At 42.6% G+C, this 27,405-nt stretch overlaps 1 protein-coding gene across 5 annotated transcripts in view; it reads left to right on the top strand.

The window, feature by feature from the left end:
• The window catches only part of RETREG1 (reticulophagy regulator 1), a 104,229-nt gene that overhangs the window by 66,873 nt on the left and 9,951 nt on the right, over positions 1–27,405 (top strand). The window contains exon 1 of one of the 5 annotated variants that reach the window (XM_059694752.1): positions 6,896–6,957. The exons of the other annotated variants lie outside the window; for them this stretch is intronic. Coding sequence (XP_059550735.1) covers positions 6,911–6,957 — 47 coding nt within the window. The 5' untranslated portion in view covers positions 6,896–6,910. Of the gene's footprint in view, positions 1–6,895; positions 6,958–27,405 lie in introns of those variants that run through there. 5 annotated transcript variants of the gene reach the window in all.

Here is a 27,405-nt window from a genome sequence, read left to right on the forward strand (position 1 = left end):
TGGATGTGGTTGGTTAGTACCTGGATGTGGTTAGTACTTGGATGTGGTTGGTTAGTACCTGGATGTGGTTAATACCTGGATGTGGTTAGTACTTGGATGTGGTTGCTTAGTACCTGGATGTGGTTAATACCTGGATGTGGTTAGTACTTGGATGTGGTTGGTTAGTGCCTGGATGTGGTTAATACCTGGATGTGGTTAGTACTTGGATGTGGTTGGTTAGTGCCTGGATGTGGCTAGTACCTGGATGTGCTTAGTAGCTGGGTGTGCTTAGTACCTGGATGTGGTTAGTACCTGGGTGTGCTTGGTAGCCGGATGTGGTTAGTACCTGGATGTGGTTAGTACTTGGATGTGGTTGGTTAGTACCTGGATGTGATTAGTACTTGGATGTGGTTGGTTAGTGCCTGGATGTGATTAGTACTTGGATGTGGTTGGTTAGTGCCTGGATGTGGCTAGTACCTGGATGTGCTTAGTAGCTGGGTATGCTTAGTACCTGGATGTGGTTAGTACCTTGGTGTGGTTAGTACCTGGGTGTGCTTGGTAGCCGGATGTGGTTAGTACCTGGATGTGGTTAGTGCCTGGATGTGGTTAGTACCTGGATGTGGCTAATACCTGGATGTGGTTAGTTACCTGGGTGTGCTTAGTACCTGGATGTGGTTAGTACCTGGGTGTGGTTAGTACCTGGGTGTGCTTGGTAGCTGGGTATGCTTAGTACCTGGATGTGGTTAGTACCTGGATGTGGTTGGTTAGTGCCTGAATGTGGTTAGTACCTGGATGTCGTTAATACCTGGGTGTGGTTAGCACCTGGGTGTGGTTAGTACCAGGATGTGGTTAGTAACTGGGTGGAGGGATGTGGACAGGTAAAACATTCCCTATTCCAGCTGCCAGCAAGGGGGATGGACCCCAGCTACCACGACTGAGTTCTGAACGTGTCTTCTAGGCGCACTTCCAGGCGAGGTCATCATGTGCACACACTCGCTGAGTATGTGTTTATCAAGTGCAGCATCTAAGCCAGTGGCTACGCCAGGTGGTAGGGTGCGGGGTTCGGCCCCTGCTTTCATGGAGCATACAGTCTGAAAGGGGGAGACAGACACTTAACACGTTGAGAAATAAGGGCTAAGATATTTTCAGAGGGTACTGTGGGCGACTACCTGGTGTGTGTGTGGTATGAAAGAGTAGTTCAGAGGCCTCTCCGAGGAGGTGCCCTGGGCACTGGGATGTGAGGAGCTGGCCATGAGAGGATGTGAGAAGGGGGTGCTTTGGAAGAGGCCCCGGCGTGAGCTCAGACCCTGAGAGGGGGATAAATTGCTGCCTGTAGGAACAGAAAGGCAGGCGTGGAGAGCAATGAGCAGGAGAAGGCCTGGCCGGGCCCATGGCATCTCATAGGCCAGAGTGGGAGGGTAGATGCCAGTCAAGGTGGTGAGATGTCATTCGAGGGTTTGCAGGAAGGGGTTGGGATGGGGGTGGGGCCACCTCAATCCTTCAGAGACATTATTAGGTAACATGCTTTTGTGAGTCCGACTGAGAACTTCAGCACCATTGATCACCTCTCATGGAAATGTGGAATCTGAGGTGTAAAAGTGCTAAGTTTGGGAACATAACTAATTCCACAGTTGGAAATTAGGTGGATGTGCGTTTCAGAAATCAGTACAAATTACCCATCAAGAAAACCTAAGCATTGAGGCTGCTACAGTGGAAGTTCAAAGACAGCACTGTTTATTACAGAGCAGTGTGGGGTCACCCATTGGGTGACAGATAACTGGGTCCCCTGCGTGGCCTCCCAGGCCTTTCATAGGTGCTTGGAATCATAACAGAAAGAGAACCATTTTATACAGTGAGTCTGACCATTGGGTGATCTGGGGGTGGCCTGTGAGTGTGTGACAAGCTCCACTGTCCTTCTTTTTGGACAGGTTTCTCAGGTCCACAGTGAGGGAGGGCGACTTGGAGTCTTCTAACCATGGAACCAGGAGAGAGCACTGCTGCAGGCCCCTGTGGGGATCACAGAGAGCAGCTGGTCTTTAGATTGTTCAAAGTACCTGCTTACGCTCTACGCAAATCTCATGTTTAACCAATAAGTGGAATATCATCGAAAGGACAGTATGCGATTTTAGCGATGAAGAAGCAAAATATTGGCTGTTACTGTAGGATTCTCTAAAGCATGGTTATTTGACTTGTCATATAACATAGTAAAAACCTAAAACCTCTATTGGAAAAGGCCACTGAGCCTCTAAAACTGTAACTCCACAGTGGCGATCTCATTTGCTCACAGATCTTTTTGCTCTGCTCTTGAGTGGCGAGGTTCCATCTAGGCTCTGGATATTCGAAGGGCCGTTTTATTTAAGAAAACCGAAGCCCTTTGAAGATGCATGGCCTAGTTAGTATTTGAAAATGGCATTAGCAATTGCATTGGATTTTATTCTTGGAGGATTTAAAAGAAATTGATTTAAATATAGTTTTTAATCCAGATGTTTTAATAATTCAGGTTGGCCTGATGAGAGTCTTAATTTTACATTGTTGATGAAGCATATCCTTTGATGATACTATTTTTTTAAAATATGAGATGAGGCTAGCACAGTGATGGCAAACCTATGACACACGTGTCAGAGGTGACACGCGAACTCATTTTTTTGGTTGATTTTTCTTTGTTAAATGGCATTTAAATATATAAAATAAATATCAAAAATATAAGTCTTTGTTTTACTATGGTTGCAAATATCAAAAAATTTCTATATGTGACACGGCACCAGAGTTAAGTTAGAGTTTTTCAAAATGCTGACACGCCAAGCTCAAAAGGTTCGCCATCACTGGGCTAGGAGAACCCTCACCAAGAAAGCCAACCAGCACACCCCACCTCAAGCTTTAGGTGAGGTGGGTTTCCATGAGCAAGCCTACTCCAGCTTTTGTATGTCTGAAAAAGTCCTTCCGCTGCTGTTGGCTTTGAAAAAGGCACAGAGAGGCGAAGGCCGCCCAGCCATGGCGTGAAGGGCTTGCTCTTCGAAGGCGGCGGCTGACTCCTGAGCCTGCGCGGACAGACACACACATAGTCATATGGTGGTGGCGCACGGGGTGGGTCTGAGGCTCAGATAGGTCAGTATGGTTGGCACAAGGGAGAAAGGAGAGAGTGGCTGGCGATGCGTGGAGAGGAATAGAGGAGCTCGAGGTTGGGCCTTCTTGGTGTGCTGGTCTCTGGGGGAGGGGAAGCCCTTATCTTAGCTTTTGTTGAAAGACCAGGAGGTCGCTGAAAGTGGAGCTGGGAAAGGTGCACAGAGCTGGTTCTGGAAAGCCTGTGGGGTCAGCTCCAGCTCTCCAAGGACTGTGGCTCCAGCTCCAAGGACTGTGTACTTTGATAGAGTTAGCGTTTCCTTCCAGCATTGCTGCATCTTCTTCATCCGCTCGTCCTGAGGGCATACCAGCCATTCAGGAAAGGCTTGTTGAAGGAACGAATGCCTTCTTTTTCTTCCACCCTCCAGCACAGTCTTGGAAAATGTCTCTCAAGCATAGGAACTGTTTACCACTTTTGAAATCCTCTTTTGACCCAGCTGGGCTAATATTTGGAATTGATTAAGAATTCTAATCTGTCCTTGCTGCCGGAGGTTGTTTGTGTCCGATGTCTCAATCGCCAGCTAACAGGCAGCATGCTTCCCAAACCCTTGTGGCTCCCCAAGCCCCTGTTCAAGCTGATCTCTAGTTTATAAAGCAGGTGACTGATTTTTGTCATCCCTAAAATGTGATGGAGGTTTCTTTAGTTTCCAACACCAAACGAGCCCTATAGCTGCTGTGTGTTGGGCCATGGGGTGAGCTGTCCCCGGCCTGTCCCAGGGCTGCCAACAGAAGCTGTCCCTACGAGGAAAAGTCCATTGTGTGGGCTTTCCTTACTCCCAGCCTTTTGTCCCTTCATGGGCAACTCGTGGGCAACTCGTGTCTAGATCCACCTGGTTGTCTTGCTTCTTCTCACTGTGTAAATCTGGGTCCCACAGAAGGTATGTGAGCTCAAGGGCTTGCCGGAGGGGCAAATCTCATACACAATGTTGTTTTCCCATTTGGAGAAATAAAACAGTACCTGTAGGGAAAAATGAATATAAAGAAGAAAGGACCGCCCTGGCCAGTGTGGCTCAGTTGATTGAGTGTAGTCTGATGCACCGAAAGGTCTCCGGTTCATTCCCGGTCAGGGCACATTACCCAGGTTGCACGTGCAATTCCCAGTCGGGGTGCGTATGGGAGGCAACCAATCTATGTTCCTCTCTCACATCAATTTTTTTTCTCTCCATCTCTCTCTCTCTCTCTCTCTCAAAAAAAATAAAAATAAATAAAAATAAATAAATAAATATTTTTTTTAAAAAGAAGAAAGGATCAACTGGTACCTTGCTGCCCTAAAATAATATTTGTTTTCAAGTATTTCCTTGGACAGATGTTTTTGGCAAAGTTACAATAATTATATATGATATATACAGTTTTTTAAATCCTCACCTGAGGATATGTTTATTGATTTTTAGAGAGAAATATATATATATATGAGAGAGAGATAGAGACAAACATCAATGCTAGAGAGAAACATTGATCAGTTGCCTTCTATATACACACCCAACTGGGGATTGAACCTGAAACCTTTTTTTTTTTTTTTTTTTTGCCGTATAGGACATCGCATCAACCAGCTGAGCCACCTGGCCAGGGCTGATATATACAATTTTGTATGCTGCTTTATTTTTCTCTGGAGCATTTCCCAATGGCCTCTAACATCTGGAAGCATTTTTTAATGTCTGCAAAATATTCTACCCTTTTGTTTTTTTCTATATATAGTATTAATATATTATTGAAAGTTGTTTTGCCATATTGCCCAGCTGACGTGGCTCAATGGTTGAGCATTGGCCTATGAACCAGGAAGTCACGGTTTGATTCCCAGTTCAGAGCACATGCCTGGGTTGCAGGCTCTATCCTCAGTGTAGGGTGTGCAAGAGGCAGCCAATCAGTGATTCTCTCTCATTACTGATTCAATTTTATCTCTCTCTCCCTATCCCTTTATTTCTGAAAAAAAAAAATATATATATAAATATGAAAATATATTTATGGTAAAACTTTCTATCTGGCTTCCTTGCCTAAAAAAAATTGCTGACCATATATGGTGACAGGAGAAGATTTGACTTTGGGTGGTGAGCACACAGTGCAATATACAGATCTTATAACATAGAAACCCACACCTGAAACCTATATGATCATGTTGATCAATGTCACCCCAATAAATTTAATAAGAAAAAATTGCTGACCAATGACATCTCTTTCTAATGGAGAAATGTATAGTTTCTTGATGAATATACTTACTTATATAGAATAACTTTCCATTTCTTTGAAGTTCACATCTTAACGCATAAACACTTATCTATTTCATCCGTTGTGTAGAGTGACTCTAGGCATGGCCTTTGGAATTAGACAAAGCTATTTCCAATCCTGGCTGCAGATCCTAGCCTCACCATTTACTAGCTGGGTGACCTTGGGAAAGTTTCTTAATCTTGCTTAATCTTGCATTTTGTTTACCAGTAAAATGGGGTTAATAATACTTTATAGACTTATTTTATAGCTTAAATATAGCAATCCACGTTAAATATTTACTTTATTTAATACCTCATTGTAAGTCCTCAAAAAGCAGTTAATAGTAATAATATTTATGTAAGTTATACATTGCCTTAAACACTACCAAATAGGTCACTTTGAGTGAAAACACCTTGCTATCTGTGGCCTAATCCTTGTGAATATCCTGATTATACATAATGTGTGTGGAAGGTACTCTGTGTGTGCCATCCATCCGCTCTCACTAGATGGTGTTCTCAACCAGGGTCGATGCAGAATTGCCCAGTGCATACTGGTTGGTCTGATCTGGATGGTCTGCGTGTTCTTCACGTTTGGAGTACGGTCACAAGGGGCATGTGTTTGGTTCACATTATTTTAATCCTTCGTAGGACTGCTTTAATCCAGGTGAGCTTGAGTGTTGTGTCACAGACCCGAGTTAAGTGAACGTACCTCTTCTAGCCTGAAGCAAGGCTGTCTGCCCAGTGCAGCTGACAGTGAGCCGAGTATCGACAGGAGGAAGTTCAGGTTCAGGGCATGTGTGTATCTCTTGTCCAGTTGGTTTGTTTTAATCTTATGAGCACCATGAATCTTCTGAATGATTGTATTTCCATCTCTGATATAGTCACCGGGAGGTAAAATGGCAGCTCACTTCTAGCAAGTGTCTGGAATCCTTTGGGATGCATTTTTGTATACTCTTCTTCCCCTGGGTTTATGTTCTTTCCCATCAGGCCCTTCAGCGCCATTCCTGGTGGGGCCACTCCCCCCCCCCCCCATGGCTGTAATAGCTGTATGTAAGGCATCCAGTGAAGAGACCCAGTGCGGGCGTGACACCACCCCAGGCGCTGCCCCCAAGCTCTGGGCCCTGGGTGGGCTGCACTTCCTGGGTGAAGGTCCTCCATTTATGCAGGTGCACCTGGCAGGCCAACAGGCTCTGCTCCCTTCGGTGTTTATTTTATTCCTTGTTTTCTATAAACTTTATAAGCCACCTAAAGTCCTTTAAGGAAGGGAATGAGATAAAATAATTACCAGGAAATAGCCTCGGCCACTCGCAAGTCAAATATGTACCTATATGTGGAGAAACCAAAAATGAAGTCTTCCATTCACCTGGTTTCTAACTTAGGACAAGGGGACAGAAGCGATTCCGTTCTCGAGAAGGCCAGTCACGGTGAGATAGGGTGAGAGGAAGACAATGCTTGATGTTGTGCTTGAGAAGCATCGGCTTGCAATGCCCACAGAAAGGCTGCTTTGAAAATCAGGAATTGTCTTCAGCAGTCCAACTTCTCCTTCGGCTCAAATCCAGGGATTTCAGTTTGTCTCTGGGGCTGGTTGGCCACGTGGCAGCCTAGTAAGCATGTGTATGAACCAGCCCAAACTCAGAGGAAGGACCTTCAGGCAGAAGTGAGTTAAAACTCTGTTTATGTTTTTTCAGCTTTCTTGTGAAATCACCAGTAAACTCAATGGGAAAATAAAAATGACCTCCTGGGGGAATATTGGCTTCTGGGTCTTTGGCCGGAGTAATATGACCTCATCCAGTGTCTCCTCTGCGTGAGATGCAATCAGGCAGAAACGGTTCCAACCCTGATCCACTCTTAACCTGTGTTTCTTCTGATTTTTCTCTCAGACTCTCATGCATCTGTTCTCTCTAACTTCTTTGCTCCTCCTATACCTTCACACCACGCACCTCCACCACCTGCTTGTCTGTGAATCCACATTGGCAAAGGCTGGAGGCAAAACCTAGATGCAGTAATGCATGGCAGTCCATCTAGGTCACAAAATGTCCTGATGCAGAAATTGGGAAACAGCGGGAGGGCCCCAGCTGTCCCTGGGAGACACACACAGTTTAGGTGGTGGTCAAGAGAGCAGTGTTGTTGCCTGTCTTAAAAAGAGGTTCCTGTAGTCTGCCAGGCCCCTCCACCTCCCCAGCTGTAGCCTCATTTTTGCGGGATTGGCCTGCCCTGAGCGTGATTGTCACCCCGCTGGGTAAATGCCAGATAGGGAGCTCTTAGGGTGTTGCTGTGTAGTTTCTGCAATTTCTGGGGAGGAATCCAGAGTGTGAGTTCTTTGTCTTGGACGGGGGACTGCACTTGTGAATGTACATGTGGGAAGAGGTGAGGGAAAGGCTCGAACCCCCAAAGCCCCCTCTCCGTGGTAACTGGTGTATGAGGGGTGCTGTGCTTCCAGGGTGGAGACTGGAGCTCAGACACCCACACGGGGTGGTGCCTGAGGAGGAGGGAGTGTCGCGCAGTAATTACCATCATGATGTGGCCTCTGGCTGGCTGTACACAGAACAAGCAGCCGCGCACAAACACTGCTTGGTGAGTCAGGAGGGACATCTCGGTGCTGTTTTAGTTGAACTATAGGCAAGTGCTGTATTGTGAAAAGAAAACAAACCCATCTTTATCTTCAAATTATGCCTATAAAACTTAAACGTGTAAATTCCATCTTGAGACAAGGTGAGGGGATTACAAAGGTGTTTGCATGTTTTGGAAGTTACTAGTGTCTATGTCTTAGAGTGTTCTAGGCAGGGCCACAGATTATGTGGCATTTGTATGTTTAAACGTGGCTCTTTTTTCTCAGAAGTTAACAGAAGTGTTTCTGGAGTAGCTTGTAATGTGAGTGGTGGTTAACTTTCCTTCCAAAGTAGTTAAACTGAACATGAATTCTATATAGCTGTAATTTCTCATAGTTTTCAAAATGTGGGAGACTTTCTTTGAGAAGTGTATTTGTTTTGTGAAGGAAGGCTTTGAGGTGTGCACTTTGTTATAAAAGGAATACATACTTAGATTAGTTATAAACCTAGAATGAACCCACTTGCTTGCTGAAACAAGAAGAGATTTGCTCAGTAAACTAAAATACAACAGACATTGACGTAGACGATAAAGGAAGTAGCTGATAATCCCTTTTTTGGGCACAGCAGAGGGGAAAATGGGAAGCTGTTGTGTTCCGTAAGGCAGGTGTGACGGTTTGATGGCAAATGGCTTCATTCTTTTGTGCCAACTCCTATAAACTGGAAATGGTGCCTGGGGTTCTGATAAGGATTATGGGGCCTTGTTGAGAAGGTTCTGGAAAGAATGTTATGACAAATTAGTGTGACCTGCCATGCTTGGAGATGGTTATGTGAGTGAAGCACACTGTGCCAAGGTGCGGATGGGGGGTGGGGGTGGGGAACAGTGGGAGAAGAATCTGTTTGTTTTATTTTGAAAGACCCTAAAAGTTTTCAACGATATTAATGGCACCTTGACTCTCCCCAACCCCAGTAGTTACCAGTATCTGGAAGCTTGAGAGGGTAGAAACTTCCCCTAGGGAAAATCTGAAGGTTAGATGCCTCTTTGCTAGATCCTGGATAAACTTCTAGGGCAAGGATTATTTTAAGATCAGAGGGAAACCTTTCTCCTTGTACTACTTTACAAGTCAAAGCTGGCATTCAACATTTTCACCAGAAACCTGGCAAGAAGTTGTATGCTTCTGTTTCCTTTATGATTAGCAATAGGACCGTTTTTCAGCCCACGACTGTTAAGCAGGCCTGGGCGGTTGATGGGCTGGGGCTGGAAAGACCTGGAAAGGTCTGATCTGGTGCTACCCCATCGTGCCTGTGCCTGCTTTCTCACCTGGAAAATGGGGGCATTTGCTCACATTGTCAGATTGTAGTGAGGATTGCAGATACTACGATGAAGCTCCTGATACAGTTCCCAGCACTTGGTGTGTACACGTTACATGGGAGGTGTTGCTGTAGGAGAAGCTCCTTGAAAGGTTCTCAGTCAGCTTGTTGGGATAATCTCTCCATCACTGCGGTACAGGACGCAGCTGAAGCCCATGACACCCTGAACCTAGCAGACCAGTGCAGCCTGGAGGCCACATCCAGCCTACAGCCTGTTTTTGTAAATTAAATTTTGTTGGAACACAGCTGTGCTCTTTCATTTGCATATTGCCTGTGGCTGCCCTCGAGCTGTAATGGCAGAGTTAAGTACAGAGACTGGATGGTCAACACAGCCAGAAATATTTGCTATCTGGCCCTTTCCAGAAAGTGTTTGTCAACCCTGACTCTAGTATATATCTGCTTCCATATTTGAGTTGTGTGTTTACCAAGTCAGATTTATTCACAAATCTCATTATGCCTATTATTGTTGCTACTGGAATTGCATCATTCTAATTATAAATTATGTAAACAGATGAAATAGGAGATCAAAAAGAGAATTGTTGTGGGAGATTCTGCTGTTTGTTCCCAAATACTCACCTTCCCTTCCTTTGGTAATAGAATCTCAAGTTTCAGCTGGATGATGGCCACCGGTAATTGATTTACATTTCCTAGGCTCTCTTGCAGCTAGGCATGGCCATGGGACCGTGTTCCAGCCAGTGGGAAGTAGGCTGAAGCTTTGCATGCAACTTACAGACCATGACTTTCAGGGAAACCAGAGTGCCCTCCTGATCCCGTTTCCCCGTCCTGCTGGCTGTGACCAAGGATGGGGGTGGCAGGAGCTGAGTAACTATCTTGGACTGTGGGATGGAAGTATGATGTTGAGAGTATCTGGGCAACAAGATAAAACGAGCCTGTATCTCCAACATTATGGAGAGCCCATAGAGCCCCGGACCGCTCTGCTCTACTGCACATGAGAGAAAAATGAAGTGGTGTCTTGGTTAAAACATTGCCACTTTGACATTTAAAACAATAGGTCAACTTCTATCTTAGTACATAACAGCTGTTGACCTCTATGAAAACTAATTGAATGCATTGGTGAGAGCCAGGAATGGCAAGTTGCTAATAAATCTTGCTTTTAAAAAAAAAAAAAAAGTGGACAAAACAACTCAAAAGGTTGATGGAGGGGTGAGCATAAGAAAGATCCTTTATATGGGTTGTTTGATTTACTCAATTCTTCTCTTTAAATAAACTAGGGAGCATAGATAATTCATGGGGAGTTTATTTTATGCAACACCACCAATCTCTATTCCACACCCTAAATCAGTTGGCAGTTTTATAATTCCCATTGCACATATACGTAAGTTAACATTTATTGGATTGAGTTAAATGCCCAGTTTTTTGTTAGTCCCCAGTCAGCATTCAGGTTATTCCCCAAATATAAGAATATTCACACTTATTTCTTGTTAATATGGTTTGGAATTAATGGATAATCTGTATATCCTAGATAAAAGAAGGGAGAAATTATCTAATATTGGAAAAACAGCTTAAAATTGACCATTGTTGGCAATATATAAGGATATGATAGCCCTTTTAAACCCCATGGTGAAAATCTGAGAAAGGGGGATTTAACTAATCCCAGGTGATTAGGCCCTGAAGCTTAGCGCACCGCTCCCCCCCCCCCCCCCCAGTTTTTGGTAAAATTACCTTTGCATTCTAACCCCCATCTCTGGAATCTCCAGCTCATGTTTCCAGTGAAATCACAGGTCCCAACTTTGTCCCAACGCAGAATTTGTAGTTGTATGTTTTTCTGAAAGGGAACAAATCAATGAAGGTTGTTTCCTTGAGGCCACCCTCACAGATCAAGCTGACCGAGCCTGCAGAAGGGGCAGCAGGAAACCTGTCCTGGCCTTGCAGTCACCAGGCCTGGAAATGAGCAGTCCAAAGGAAAGACGAAATCCTTATATAGTTCTGTGTTTCTGTTACAGGACTGTAAGCCTTGGCATAACCTGGGCTTGACACTTTACATTTTTAATACTCTTACAGCCTCAGAAAATGGAAGCTCCTGGGCTTTTCTCAGCTTATTGGGAAGCCTGTTTGTGGGGAACCTCTGTCAATCTGAGATCTGACACTTGGTCATCAGGACTTGAAGTGTCACCGATAGCTACTGTCTAAGATTCTCTTTTCCATCAGTATCACTGAGGTGATTTAAGGGATATTGCTAGCTTTAGATATTCCTCTTTCAAATGAATACCAATTTCTAAATTCATTCTTTATATGAGAAAGTAAATGTGGTTTATTTCATAAAAGTAGAGGACTTAGTATTTTCCTAAATTCAGCTTTTTAAGCAAACACGTGAATTACTGATGACAAAATCCTTGAGCAGAAGGTGTTGATTAGCCCATCCAGCAGTATGCAGCCTGGAGCCCACAGACCCTCTGGTTTGCTGAGATATTTCAAAGGGCGGGGGGTGGGGGGTGATCCAGAAACGGTCACTGTCCAGTCTGGCCCTGCTCCTTATTGTACAGACCTGGAAACCCAATGTTCTCCTGGGGACGAGGAAGAACTCTGAATGGAGTGACATCTTTGGTCATGGAGCTGCTCATCTGCATATTACTATATTCCCACATTCTTTAGCATAATTTGTTAAAAGAACATTAATTGTATTTGCTCTTATAATTCCAAAGAGTCCATTCATGATAGAATTCACAGAGTTGATTCATTCCTGACCTCTTTGGTTACCTATTTAAAATGAACTTCTTTTTTTTTTTTTAAATATATATTTTATTGATTTTTTACAGAGAGGAAGGTAGAGGGTTAGAGAGTTAGAAACATCAATGACAGAGAAACATCGATCAGCTGCCTCCTGCACACCCCCTACTGGGGATGTGCCCACAACCAAGGTACATGCCCTTGACTGGAATCGAACCTGGGACCCTTGAAGTGGTGAAGGCTGATGCTCTATCCACTGAGCCAAACCGGTTAGGGCTGAACTTCATTTTTAAGTGAACCTAATTATACTTAGCTCCTGAGGTGCCTCTGGCTGTGGTATGTACAGGGATCATTCGAACCATGTTAGAAGTGGATAGTTTAAAGACTACATAGATTAGATGGTATAAGGCTTTTGTTTATAACAAGAGAAGCAATGGCATATATCTGGCTTTAAAAACAATTGCCTTTTATAGTAAAGAATCCAACATTTTTTCCATTTCTTGAAAATGACTATGCTTACATGTGCTAGAAAAAAAGAGAAAAAATGTGCATAATAGATTGGGTTCTGATAAAAATATAACTCTTAAGCATAGAATGTACTGGAAGATAACGATGAAAAGATGTGTCTCTGTCTTTCATTGTGTGTTTGTTTAAAATAGTCATTGTGTTGCTTAATAATAGGTGCTTTTCTTTGGCCATCTGGCTCCGTGGGTCCGTTTTGGTTGTGCTCCGTTCCCTGAAGACTCACCTCGGGTTGTGAGCTCCCCCAAGTAGCTCAGGATAAAATGTTTAGCACCACTTAACTGACCTACTTAGCTGGGTGGAGACACCTTAGAATGTCCAGGCCCAGTTAAAACACTATTTCGCAGTAGTTTTGTCTTTGTGGTTCTGGATGGTTCTCTTCTAGGAAAACTAAATAACTGAGGTTGATCAAAAAGCTGTTTTATCTCACCAGAGGATCTTACCAAGTCTATTTCATGCAACTGAATTATAGAGCACAAGCAGAAAACGAAGCAATAATAAACTGTGTAACAAACAAGAAGACATTTGAAATTTTACTGACTAGCAAATCCAGTAAATAGTGACCCAGGTGAAAGGAGTAAGGGATATGGAGTTAACATTGTGCTCGAGGGAGGTGGTAGGTGTGAACAACATGCATTGCTTTCCTGTGATATCTGATTTAGTGAAGGTGACTTCCAAGAAATGGCTAGAATATTGGGCAAGCAGGTCTCTAGTATGTCCAATATTGGCAGTTTTCTCACACATAAAGCACATCTGGCGGCTGTTAGGTTCTCCTGAACCCCACTGACAGGAACTTGAGCTCTAGAGGCAGAGAGGAATACCTGCCACAGGTGAGAGTGAAGGAGGTGTAGATGGGCAGACAGCTCTCCACTGGCACAACAGCCAGCAAGATCATTCAGATCGCATTTATGTCCACTGAATGGCATTTCACAAAGGAATAGTAATTTTCTGTGCCCTCTCTGAGGCTAGGAATACTAACTTTGAAGAGTAAGGTTTTCTGAGAAAATTAATAATGTGAACGGAAATGAAATGTTGGAGGAACTCTTTAAATAAGTGTTTTCAGGAACTCTTCATCTCCAGATATAAAACACACAATGACGGTTACCATGGTGATTAGAAATGCATTGAAGGCCGGCTGATTCCTTTTCCGTTCATTATTATCCCTGTTTTCATTCTGTGAATATGACAAAGTGGGGGAAATGCATTTCTATAGAAACTCTAAGTCAGAAGGCTGTATGTATTAATTTTTATGATTTTATTTTCCTAAAGAACCTATTACTAGGAGAAATAACTTCTTTTGAAATTTGACCTCACTCTATTGTAATATCAACCTCTGCACACCTTCCCTAAGCAAGACTTCTTCATAGTCACACATTTCATGGACCTGCATCCATTTCTACTCAGGCTGTCACATAATCCCTTTCTTGTTTGTGCCTGCACACCCCCAGATACAGACCCATCATCTCTGCATGCTGTTATGGAGTATTGTGTTGTAATTTACCGCTAACACACAATATCCACACAATAGCTTATTCTTAAAATCTGCTTTTGAGGGAGGTTGATGGTGAGTTTGGGAACCATTGACTCATCGTAAGGAGATTCTCATTTCTTTGACTGATAAGAATGATTCTCTTGGTAAGGTGTGTTCCTTTAAATGCCACATTCTGTGGCTGGCTTGAAAATGAAGAAAAATGAGAGATGCGTTCTTAAGAGAAATAAAGTGGGAATGTAGCCTATAATTAAACAGTCCAGCATCTTGAATGAATACCTCAATAACTGATGGTCACTGACTCCATATCTGCCATATTCCAGGGCATCCTCTTATCAACAAAGACTGATGACAGAGTCTTCAAACAAAAGACGTTTTAATAGACAGATGATATATATATGAAATAGAGAAATATGCGAATTAACCGGGACTCCATAACGGGTCTACCGGCCAGGAGGAGGTTGCGCACACAGCCTCAGGGGCGGGGCGGCAGGGACCTCCACAGGCCTGAACTGGGGGAGGGCCTGATCAGCAGTGGCCATGGCTGCTTCAAGGGCTGGAGAGGGAGGCAGGGCCGGACCAGTGACTCGAGGATGGGCGGCACCACGCAATTTTGAATCGCAGGCTGGGACCCTAGTTTATAATAAAAACACATTGGAGGAGCTTGACCATTTAGTATCTGGGTTGTAGGTACCTGTACAGACCTGTGAAATGGGTAAGGTCTCTGAGAAACAAAACTAGGAGCCATATTGTTGATGAAATTTGCTCTGTAAGAAATATGCCCTTTAGTATTGTCACAGAAGCGTGCGTTTCACATAACTAGGCCAAAGGTGTGAAAAGGGGACAATTACTTTGGACTCCAGTTACAGTAAATCCTGGATTGCACTTCATTGGAAATTGTGGCCCCAAGTAGAATGCAAAGAAAGGCTTATGACCAAATTAGTCAACTTGCTTCACAATAATAATATCTGATTTCCTGGAGAAATGTTTCCTGACTCTCAGATATTATCTGTCCTTCAGGGATCAGGTAGAAACCTTTTCTTCCATCGGGGAGAGTGATTGAAGCAAATCTTGGCATTCACAAACCAAAGGGTGTTTAATCTGCAGGTCTCAAGTAGGCGCTTGTTCTGAGCTAGTGATGGAATTTAAATTGTTCTTGCCCTGACTTTATGACAGTCTAGTTGTTGAAAAGTTAATGAAATTGAAAACTCTGGAAAATAACTTCTAACTGGCATCTGTTCATAGAAACCAGAATAACATAAGAAGTAACGCGATGGCGGTTGAGTGCCAACCTTCCAAATCATCCTGGTGGTTAAGTGATGGTCTGTGCTCCTGGGAAGTGGCAGTGCACAGACTGAGATGGAAGGGACACGGGGGCAGTTTCACAAAGTGACTGCTATCTGATTTGTTCAAAACAGTATGAAAAGAGAGAGGGAGGGAGGGATGGAGAGAGGGGGCAAAGAGAGAGAGAGAGAGACCCACCTACATAGAACCCCAAGTTTCCCTGAGGGAGATGGGGCTCAACTGCTTGGAGTAGAAAAAGCCAGCACTCAGCTGGTGCCTCCTGGTCCCTGGCCTTGGGAGGAGCTGCTCACGAGGTCTGAGAAAGTGACAGCTTCAAGTGGAGGGCTATGTAATTTCTTAATCTTGCTTTTGCTTATTTTAATCTCCAGTTGACACATCTTATTTGCTTTGTCATGGTTCTAATGCTGTGTTTGTGCAGAGACACATACCTGTTTTTATTTTGTTCTCTACACACACACACACACACACACACACACACACGGAAGAACATATTATGTGTCCACAGGATTAAAAGAAATTCTAACACATTGTGCTAAGAAATGTTAAAATCTGTAACTGGATACTGACTGACCTTTCTAAGAAAAATTCGGCAGGACTTAACCATCAACAGATGTTCGCTACCAACAGCGAGCATGAGACCATTAGTCACTCGAGGAGAATGACAGGGCTGTGCAGGCTCCAGGCCAAAGCATATTTATAGGTGTCATGGTGGAAGCAGCTGCTTGTCATGGTTGCTAGGTGACAACTTAGGTTATAACAAATCCCCTTTTTAAAAAGTTTGTCCATATGGGATGTTGACATAATTCACTTATTCAAAAATATTATTTGGCTTCATTGTTCAATTCCTATAGATTAAAAATCCAAATCAAATAGTGTAAAATAATGTGCATTCTCTGGAGGAGGCATGACAGAGCTCTTCTAAACATCGTTGGGAATGATTATTGCCATTTGAGTTCTTAGGGATATGAAACATCTAAAAAGTGACTAGCACTGATCATCAGGGAGATGTAAATTCAAACAACAATGAGGCATCACCTCACACTGTCAGAATGGCTCCCATCAACAAATGACAGATGCTGGCGAGGATGTGGGGAAAAGGGAAGCCTAGTACACTGAGGGTGGGAATGCAGACGTGTGCAGCCACTGTGGAAGACAGTACGGAGTTTCCTCAGAAAATGAAATATGGAACTGCCATTTGACCCAGTGATCCCACTTCTAGGAATATATCCTAAGAAACCCAAAATACCAATCAGAAAGAACATATGCACCCCTATGTTCATAGCAGTGCTATTTACAATAGCTAAGATCTGGAAACAGCCCATGTGCCCATTAGTAGGTGAGTGGATAAAAAAGCTGTGGTACATTTATACCATGGAATACTATGCAGCTGTAAAAAAGAAGGATCTTTTACCCTTTGAGACAACATGGAGGGACCTGGAGAGTATTATGCTAAGTGAAATAAGCCAGTCAGAGAAAGACAAGTATCACATAATCTCACTCATATATGAAATCTGATGAACAAAATAAACTGATGAAAGGAGTGGATCCAGAAACATGGACGCATGGAACAGACTGTGGAATCTAGGAGGGAAGGTGGGGGAGGGTGGGTGTGTGGGAGGTGATCAACCAAAGAACTTGTATGCATATATGCATAACCCATGGACACAGACAATAGGGTGGGTGAAGGCCTGGGGCAGGGGGTGGGGGTAGGCTAGAAGGGGCCAATGGGGAGGAAAGGGGGGACATATGTAATACTTCCAACAATAAAGATTTTTTAAAAAACTGACAAGAAAGGGGTGTGTGTGTGTGTGTGTGTGTGTGTGTGTGTGTGTTTAAGAGGAGACAACAGTATCTGAAAATGCTCTCCAGTGGATTGAGGTGGCTCAACAAACAAAAAGGGGACTCATTTTCTCTATCGCATGGGAAGGCTGGGGACTGGCTGACTTTCACAGTCTGGCCTACACAGCTTCACAGGCCCCAGTCCTGTGCTCCCCGGATCACACATGCATGTGGGTCGTATGTGATGTTGTCTGCCTCGGGTGCTCCTGATTCCCATGGAGAAGTCAAGCATTGGGGCCCACATTTTGCCAGAAGGAATTCCACACAAAATACTGATTTCTAGTTATTTTGGAATAAATTAGGCATATTTCCTTATTACTTAACACTAGATTGCCCAAGGAAGTCATTTTGACTGCTTTTTAATTTCAATTAGAAAAGCAATTATGTATATAAGGACACAATGTCTTAGAATTTTGTCACTTTTTGTACAACATATAAATGCGTTTATTAATAATTGTAGTTACCTCCCCCTCCTTCATTTCCGGTATATATATATATATATATATATATATATATTATACCTATATTGCCCAAAAGCAGTCATTTTGACTGCTTGGGGAAATTATGACTCTTATTATTGAATTGAGTAAATTTCTTATATGACCAGTTCAGCTCTGTATTGAAATAACAGTTTTCATTTTTTTTCGATTACCGTCACATGATAACATACAAGTACATGATAAATTGTCGATACTTGATAAGTTGCAGTTGCTCAATAAGCTAAACTAGTACTTGTTATTCGAATCTTTATGCAGCGATACTTGTTCTATTAAGTTGTTTATTTTATTTCTTTTGCGCCCTAAATTTATGAAAGAAATGTCGAATAGAAGTGAGTTATTGGAAAAGCTAAGGAACATAAGTGAAGAGTGCTCCGATATTATTCTTTCACAATGCAGTCATTTTGACTGCTTTTGGGCAATATAGGTATATACTAAGTTTCAGTCTTTCTAGTGTTAATTTTGAAGGCAGTTTAACTCTCCATTTCTAGGGGAATAATTTTTTAAAAAACCCATTCCACATAAATGAAAGCAAGTTTCCAAATTTTGGGGGCCTTTTGCCCATTATTAGATATATATTTATACATAGAAAGGAATACATGCTCACTATTGCCAATATTTAATGTGGAGAAGCATTCAGATAAGTGAATAAAAATCATACAGAATATCACTAAATAACCAGTAATTTTTTTTTTTGGTGTTTTCTTCTTGGATATTCATCCATTGTTTACATTTATTCATCTATTCACTCTTCCATGGGCTTTATAGACATCAAGCTCTGTTGGCTGCTGAAGCCAGAGCCACATCTATGAATTCTTTCATGGAATTTAAAATCTAATAGTCAACATTGCAAACATAAATGAGCTGCAGTCAGTATTTGCTACCGAAGAGAATGGTATGCCGATGGGGTGGGGAGGGGTTCAGGTGGAGGAGAGTCAGTGAGGACATGCACACCGTGTTTCACTCAGTGCCCGGCCCTGTGGAGAGCTCGGCCAGCGGCAGCTGTAAGCGTGGTTATCATTGGCACGTGCTTTGGAACCATTGTGTGGGTCCTGACTTAGAAACAGCTGAAGTGGTGCAGAGAGAAAATAGGAATCTAACTCGTTGGTCCTTAGTTACACCTGGGAACCAAAGCTGTGTTTTAGGTAGTTCTGTTTCTGGAGCTCGGCATTTAAGGGTTCTGTATTCCTTCCCATTGGATGCTCTAATGCACTTTCTCACTCATCTCTGACACGATTCCCATGTTCCCCTCCAGAGAGGTCTTCCTGTGTCTCCCGTTCTGAGCAGCCTCAGTTCCATCTCCTACAGCCCTAGTCCATTGTGTACTAGTTCTGTGACCTTGAGCAAGATGGCTAATGTATCTGGGCCTCCATTTCCTCATCTGTAAGACTGGAATAACACATAGCACTTCACTCCTGGGTTGGTTGTAAGGACTGAATGTGAGATTACACTTACATCATAGAGAGCAGTGCCTGGGCCCTGGTGTTAGCTGCTATTCTTATTTCTTGCTGCCTGAAACCTCCTTAGCTTGAATTGTTAACCAACTGCCTCGACTTGAATTATTCACCCTATTTCCATTCTTCCATTCTACTAAAGATTGTCACCTAAATAAAACTGTGATACTAATCTCTGTGTGTAATCTTCCTCCATACCTCTTTTTAAATAGTTGTTTCTGCCTCCGGCTTTAAAATATGTTACACAACTCTTCATTGATCCCACTGAAAATGTAGCACTTCATTTTGTGCTGCAAATGCCAGAAACCAAGCTGAAACCAACTCAAGGCCCAAGGGAGACTTGGCTCCCCCAGAGGGGATATCTGTGGCTGGCTCTGCCTCTCAGGGCTTTCGGGACCCCAGAGCTCCAACTAGACCGTCAGGATTCATTCATATTCTCCACCCTCACTCACACACTGCCTCCTCTTCTCTCTTTCCCCATCCACCACAGCTTACCTGTCTCTTGTTGGTGATTGTCTCCTCAAACCTAAAGCTCAAGAAATATATGAAAGGACTTGAGCTTTGATATAGTAAAAACTCTTAATTTTTTGCTTTAAAAAATAACATTCCACAACAAAAATGCTTTTTGAATTTTAGGTTCACTAAGCATATTCTAAAAAGATGTATGATCCTGTGAAATGCACAATAATGAAAAGATGGTATCTTCTATTTAACAGGTTCTCCTCCCATACTCAATTCCCAACTCATTTTTAAAAATTTTTTTCTCCAATAGCCCTAATTAAATGTCATTTTATGAAGGCAAGCTTTATGTATAGTGAAAAAAAGGGAGGAAGCGGGGAGAGAGGTAATGAGGGAGGGGAGAGAGAGAGAGAGAGAGAATATTAGTTTGGGGTCCTGTGTAAGCTTTGACTTATTGGTTGGAGAGGGTGCCATAGCCATCCATCCTTCCTGCTCCTTGGCCTCCTGCATCCAGGGATGATGACTGACAGTCATCAACTGCCTTCAATGCATGTTTATTGAAATGAATGGAAGGAAAATGGTACTGACAGACATCATTTGTTGTATGCCAAGATTCATTTGTTTCTGCATTATTTTTGTAGAGCTCAAAGGCACTGGGGGCGAGAGAGATGAAACAGGTTGCTAGCAGGTCTCTTTTACGAATTACTGTATTTTTAAAGAGCAGAAGAGTGTCGCATTTATTAGCCTTATAGCACCCCCTAATGGAGGATACTGTGTGCTGCAGTCTGAAACTAAAGTGCATTGGAATTTCATGTGTCACCCATTAAACTGTACAAAGACTAACTTGTCTTTCAAAATAAAATTTAAACCATGTTTTTGTTAAGTACATTTCTAAAGAAAAAAGGTACACAATAATTTAAAGGGTAAGCATGAAAGGAAATAAAATCCTTCAGATCCCAGTTAGACCACGTGAGTTGTTTGGATCATACCAAACTTACCACTTTTTATTCCTAGCTCTGCCACAGTTAAATAACTTCAAATCCGTTTGATCCTTTTGGAGCTTGCTTCTAAGACTTGTTAGAACCAGAGCAGCACTTAGCCTAGGATTAATTATTCTCTTCAACTGAGGCAAAGCCCTTCTGAGGATATCCATGAATTTGAGGTTTTCCAGTATGGTTGGTGGGACCAGGTGTCATTCTGGCCTTGTGTGAGCACAGGATTCTGTTTCTGCTTGTCCTTTCTATGGCTGGTTCCTGGTCCCGGGTTCCTTATGCGTGCCCTGGTGGCCCTCAGCTGGAGATTCCAGGGGTCCTCTGATGGTCAGCATTCTCTCTGCAAGCTCTAGTTCCCCCACTCAGTCCTGCCACCATAGGCCTCTTGGGTCTTCTCGTTGGACTCTGAATTCTATCTCCTCAACTCAGGTTAGTCACCAGGATCCATCCTTCCTGCTCCTCAGCCTAGAAACTCAAGGCAGTGATTTGGACATCACAGCACTCAATCATCTCTCAGGGATTGCCCACCTGCCTTGAGTAATGCCCAGTGTCTTGAAAATCAGTGTTTCATATATTTTGTCTGTTTTACCCCTCCCACTTTTTTTTTTTTGGTTGTTTCAGGTGGGAGGGCAAATTGGATTCCTGAGCAAATTCTTTCCCCAAAGCAAATTTTCCTCTTGTCTTTATTTTTGAAATGGGAATTCTTCGTAACTTTCTCATGGAGTGTTTCTTGCAGTCACTCTTAGTGTAAGAAACACCTGTCTCAGAAACACCTGGGACACTTATTAAAAATGCAGATTTCTGAGCTTCTGCCCAGGATCTGCTCCACCACACACTCTGGAGTGAGGCCCAGACAGCTGCTGTTTAAACTGCGCCCCAGGGGCTCACAGTCAACTAGAGAACTTTCTAGAATAGCAATTTTCAACTGATGTGCCTTGGCACACTGATGTGCGGCAAGAATTTGTAACATATACAATACCTGACATCTTTTCCCTTAGATTGTCAAATAAAAAAGTGCCATAGCCGACGCAGCAATAGCCATCTGGTGTGAATGAATCAAAATTGTACCTTGTTTTTTGTCAGATTGGCAAAAAATATATATTTTCTGGTGTGTCGCAGAATTTTAGTAGTTTATGTGTGCCATGAGATGACAAAGGTTGGAAGGATTACTTAGGCTTGACCACCTAATGTATATACCAAAGTGTATTCTAACAGGAACATGGAGGCAGCAAGAAAGGACGGTGGGTTAAAGTTCTGCTGGGAGGCCAAGCTCCCTTCTGTGATAAGGTGAGGCTGCTTGTCTGAGGAACCATCTTCCTAATTCTATTCGCTTAGAGCTTCTCAGGCAGGTGAAACCATCAATTGGTTCTTTGGCAAATAAATGCTTATCTTGACCATGCAAAATGTCTTTTGTCAAAAATCTGTCCTTTAGTTTTGTGGGTTTTTTTTTTAATTCACAGTAGCTAAATGAATCTGCCAGGGCCATAGTTTTGATACTTTTTTTTTTTTTTAAATTGAAAGCACTACACAGCTGCAATCCTTGGGAATAAGCCCATTTGAAAGATGGTGTGGCCATGGGGGAGTTGTGGCTTCTCGCTTGGAACCACTTCAGCTGGACTCACCAAGCGTGGGGGAGGCTGGGGATGATGACCACCAGGGAGGCACTCTTGAGGGGTCCTTATGTCTTGGCTGGAGTGTGTAGGAGGTTTACTCAGTGAAGGCATGAGTGAGAGAGAAAGCCGAAGGAAGCAAGCACGTGGGTGAGGGAGGAAAGGACGGACAGAACGAAGAATGGACAGATGAACCAAAGAACCTTACTTCCCTTTGAAGCTGGCAAGTGCATGTTCTCTCTGAAAGTAAGGAGGGGGAAAATAAACCCTGGACTATTAATACTGAAGCCATTAGTTTTCTCCACTGGATGACCTTCAGACATAGGAGAGTTGTACTCTTTGGTAAAGAACTTGAGAAAGCCTCACACTGTTTTTAAGGCTCCTTTTATGTTAGCTGGATCTTACGTTGCAGGTTCATCAGTGCCAAGGATAGTGTAAAAGATCTCTTTCCCAAGCATCATCCAATATTCACAGGCGATCCTTCCTCTGGTCATGTGTTTTCCAGATAAGGCTCTCTAGGAAAACCTAGAATTTCATTATGCAGTCTCAGTCTCTCTCTCTCTCTCTCTCTCTCTCTCTCTCTCTCTCTCTCTCTCTTCTCGATGCCACCTGTATTAAGCGCCAACCAGCCACCAAGCATGAATCTTAGTTTCCACTGAGTGTTTGCATTCTGCACACAAAGAGCTCTTTATTGCCTAGAAAGGCAGCTCCTAAATGAGGCCACGTGTTCCTTGGGTTAGTCACACCTTCTTCCTCCTGACTCTAGAAAGGAGTGAGGAGGAACACTGACTGCTCCTTCTCGCTCTAAATTACAATATTGGGTTTCTTTAAAGGATGTTGTTGAATTTATTTATCCTTTGAAGAGGGTACATGTTCAAAGGAAATAGAACTGCATGGAAAATTAGGAGTCGTGGCATCAGGTCGTGGCTCTGCCCCAAACTAGCGGAGGAAACTTAGGTTTCACTTTGCGCATCTATAATAAGGGAATTTGAAAAGTTGACCTGAAATGTTCCATCCCATACTATACTATATAACTATATTAATTACAGCATATATTACATACTTCCTTATATTATCTACATTGAATTGTGGTGACATAAGCGAATGGTAGACTATATATAATGGAAGACTATAGAAATGCATGTTCCAGTGGAAATCAGAATTAATCACTGGACAGTTTATTAGGAAACTCCCAGAGGGTAACTCGTCTGGGTCCATCTTTCATTTAGAGGAGTGAATTCTTTGCCATTGAATTCAGATTTCCTTTTTAAATTATATGTATTTCTATTAAATTGTATTTAGCACCATTTATATATTTATTGTTATCTAAAACATTTACTACTCTTTCCAAACCCATTTGGTTAGAAAATAATTTCAACTTGTACACAGTGAATTTCTCATTTCTGTTGCTGATTGTAATACTAATTCATATATAAATTTATAATTATTTACAGTTCTTACGGTAATATAAGTGTTAGTAACAATGGAATTTATTGTCCCAAAATACTGTCACAGGAGGCATTTCCTAAAGGGGAGAAATACTATCTAATAAAAGGCTAATATGCAAATAGATCGAACAGCGGATCGACCAGTCACTATGCACTATGATGTGCACTGACCACTAGGGGGCAGACGCTCAATGCAGGAGCTGCCCCCTGGTGGTCAATGTACTCCCATAGGGGGAGCGCCACTCAGCCAGAAGCTGGACTCATGGCTGGCGAGCGCAGCAGCAGTGGCAGGAGCCTCTCTTGCCTCCAGGGCAGTAGGACATTCCACAAGGGCTCCCGGACTGTGGACTGCGAGAGGGCGCAGGCCAGGCAGAGGGACTCCCTTCCCCCCCCCCCCCCCCCGCCCCCACCCAGTGCATGAATTCCGTGCACAGGGCCTCTAGTTTAATATAAATGAGAGTGTTATCTTATGGCTGTGGAAAATATTCATATGAATATTCTCTTACCTCTTTCCCACCAAGTAAGTACTGGTCTCTGTAGACAGAGAAAGGAACAGTGCTACAGGTATTCGGTTTTTGTTGGTTTGAAATAACACACTGAATATAATGTAAGACACAGTGGGGGAACTTGATAACTTTTTATTGAATAAGGGAATAAAGTGGATAGATGGATACTAAGGCTTCTTCATATTCATTTGAAGTCCACTATGAAAAAAGGTAAGATCTTTAAGAACAAAACAGAATTTTTAATTATTTTATTGTACTAAACACTGTAAGTTGCATGAGGACTTTGCTATAACATTATCTCTATGCAGATAATATAGGTAATTTTAATAATTTATTATTAGACTAGGCTTCTTTATAATTTTAGGCCATTTACTTAATGGACTAATAAAACATGTATACAAATGTGTTGTTACTTCTGAGACATGAATCCAAAGGTAGTATTATCAGAAGGTTCCAGAATCTATATAAAATACCACCTTTTCAAAACGTTATTTTCATGGCTCTCACCAAAAATACTTTTACTTCACAAGTACATACACTGAGGCAAAAACTTAAGTGACATTTATATTTTGACTGTAGGATGTGAAGTGAGATACACTCATGTAAGAATGTTATTCATTAAGTAAAAAGCATGATTATACATTTAAGTGTCAACACAGTTTTAAATAGAGGTCATAGAGTACACATGTATATATAGGTGTAGCTTTAAGAACAGTAAGTTGATTCTCATGTATCCATCACCTAAGTTAAGTGACCAGTACACCTGAAACTAATATAATATTGTATGTCAACTCTAACTGAAAAATAAAATTTAAAAATAGATATGATCAATACCCAGGAAGCTCCCCTGTGCCTTGCTCTAATTACATGCCGTTCCCTACTGATCCAGCCTCCCACCCCATAACTCCTCTCCTGAATCTGTTTTTTGTCCTTTCCTTACTTAAACAATTTGTTAGTTTAGTGTGATATTAGCTTTACATAAATGAAATCATACTGCATATGTTCTGTTGATTTTTTCTTTCAATATTATGATTTCAATATATATATTTAGTTCAATATTAAGACAAGTTTTGACTTGTCTTAGGGCTACTGGAGTTGAATCCAGAGATTAGCCTCACCCTGATAACCCTGCAATCATAGCTCAGATGATATAGCTCCCTCATAATCCTTGTCTTCTACCTGGAACGTGTGGTTAGTTTATTGCCATATCCTTAGCTTTATAGCAGTGCCTCATCATGGGAGGCACTAATAACTATGTATTAAATGAATGAATTTGAAGCCCTCTGCAGAACTTGTTTGAACTGACATATTTTCGGATGAGTTAGGCTCGCAAGAGTGGGATTTGTCTTTGTAATTGTAAGGAATGCCCTGTATTTGCTTGTGTTTTCTTTCTGTAGTGATTGTTGCTAATTTTTAGCTCACTGAAGTTCCTGGGGGAAAATGAGGGCAGGGACCCAGTGCCTACTTGGGTCATGCATTGCACTCAACAAATTCTGTGATAAGGATCTGAAATATATGAGGTATAGTGAGATTCTGTTGAATTGAACAATTTTCTGTAGAGTTGACTGATTATAGTACATACTGAAAACGCACTGTTGGTGGTGGTGGTGATGATGATGATGGTGATGACGATGACTATAAGATTGTTGCCAAGGTTTCTTTTTCTTTTTTTTTTTTTTTAAATATATTTTATTGACTTTCTACAGAGAGGAAGGGAGAGAGATAGAGAGTCAGAAACATCGATGAGAGAAATATCGATCAGCTGCCTCCTGCACATCTCCTACTGGGGATGTACCCGCAACCCAAGCACACACCCTCGACCGGAATCGAACCTGGGACCCCCCAGTCCACAGGCCGATGCTCTATCCACTGAGCCAAACCGGTTTTGGCTGCCAAAGTTTCTTTTAAAGTGCTGTGGCTTCCCCATCCTTAAGCTTTCAAGTATTTCTAACAAGTCCCACAGGACCCTGTATGACCCAGTCGACTTGTTACTTTCCCAGCTTCATGCAATGATATTCCCCTGGTTCACTCTGCTGGAGCCACACCAGGGGCTCAGAATAGTGCTTTTAGCTCCTTCTCACTGCAGGGCCTTTGCATATGTTGTACATTGTTATTTCTGGTACTCTCTGAGTCCTTATGATAAACTCCTGCTAATCCAGATTTTAGTTTCAAGTGACTTCTTTAAAAATATATATATACTTATATAAAAACCATGGGTGGAGCTCATCACGACCAGGGTCTGGCTGGTGACCAACCGGAAGGAAGTCAGTCCTGCAGGGGTTGTCTTGGCAACGGCTGCGCCCTCCCCCAAGTTGTTTCCTGGAGCTGTTTCCTGTAAGGGCGGGGTTTGAGGCAGGAACCCGCCCTCGGAGTATAGAGGCAGATCTTTCTAAAGTGTGCCGCACGCCAGCACGGCCAGGGGTGAACCTGAGTGGGGGCGGCTGAAAGGCTTAGAAAAGACAGACAGGAGAATGAAAGCCAGGTCTTGGTGGGATGCTGCTTCTCTGAGAGACAGCGACCACACCCACAGCCATGCCTTTATTTTATAGCAGATGCTATGAGGCAAAGTAAGGGCATGATCAAGATGTTTACAACATTCTCCTGGGTTTCAATCCTACTCAACTACATGCACCTGAACTCTATCAAGCCTATATCAGGCACGTGGGGCCACGTGTTCAGACCATAGTTTCAAGCTTACAACTACAGCTGTTGGCTATAATTGTGCTGGGGAGGCCCTGCCCTCCAAGCTGGGACTTGCACATGGCAATGAGAGGACTGTACCCTTTCATCAGTCCAAGGCTTGAACCTGTCCAAAACACTGTAGCAGCTCCCCACAATAAAGTTTTAATTCTGTTTCTTTGTTACTAATGTTGTGGCCCCACCCCATAACAAAGAAACAATTTCCGGAGGATGAGACCCAGGAATCAGGATTTTAAAAAGATTCCCAGGTGATTCTAATGTTCAGCCAAGGTTGAGAACCACTGCTATGATTCCATTGATTCAACAGATGATGCTGAAAAGGAAAATTTTCTCATAGAATTTCTTAATAGTATTACTCCTTTGGGAATGCTGTGTCATAAATTAAAATTGAAAGTGGGTGCAATCATCATGCTATTGAGAAATCTCAATAGTAAATGGGGTCTTTGTAATGGTACCAGATTTATTATCAAAAGATTACGACCTAACATTATCGAAGCTGAAGTATTAACAGGATCTGCAGAGGGAGAGGCTGTTCTGATTCCAAGAGTTAATTTGTCCCCATCTGACACTGGCCTCCCATTTAAATTGATTCAACGACGGTTTCCCGCCCGTGATGCCAGCAGTTGTGATGACTATTTATAAATCACAAGGACAAACTCTAGACAAAGTAGGCATATTC

The sequence above is a fragment of the Myotis daubentonii genome, chromosome 4 (genome assembly GCF_963259705.1).
Source record: "Myotis daubentonii chromosome 4, mMyoDau2.1, whole genome shotgun sequence".
NCBI lineage: Eukaryota > Metazoa > Chordata > Mammalia > Chiroptera > Vespertilionidae > Myotis > Myotis daubentonii.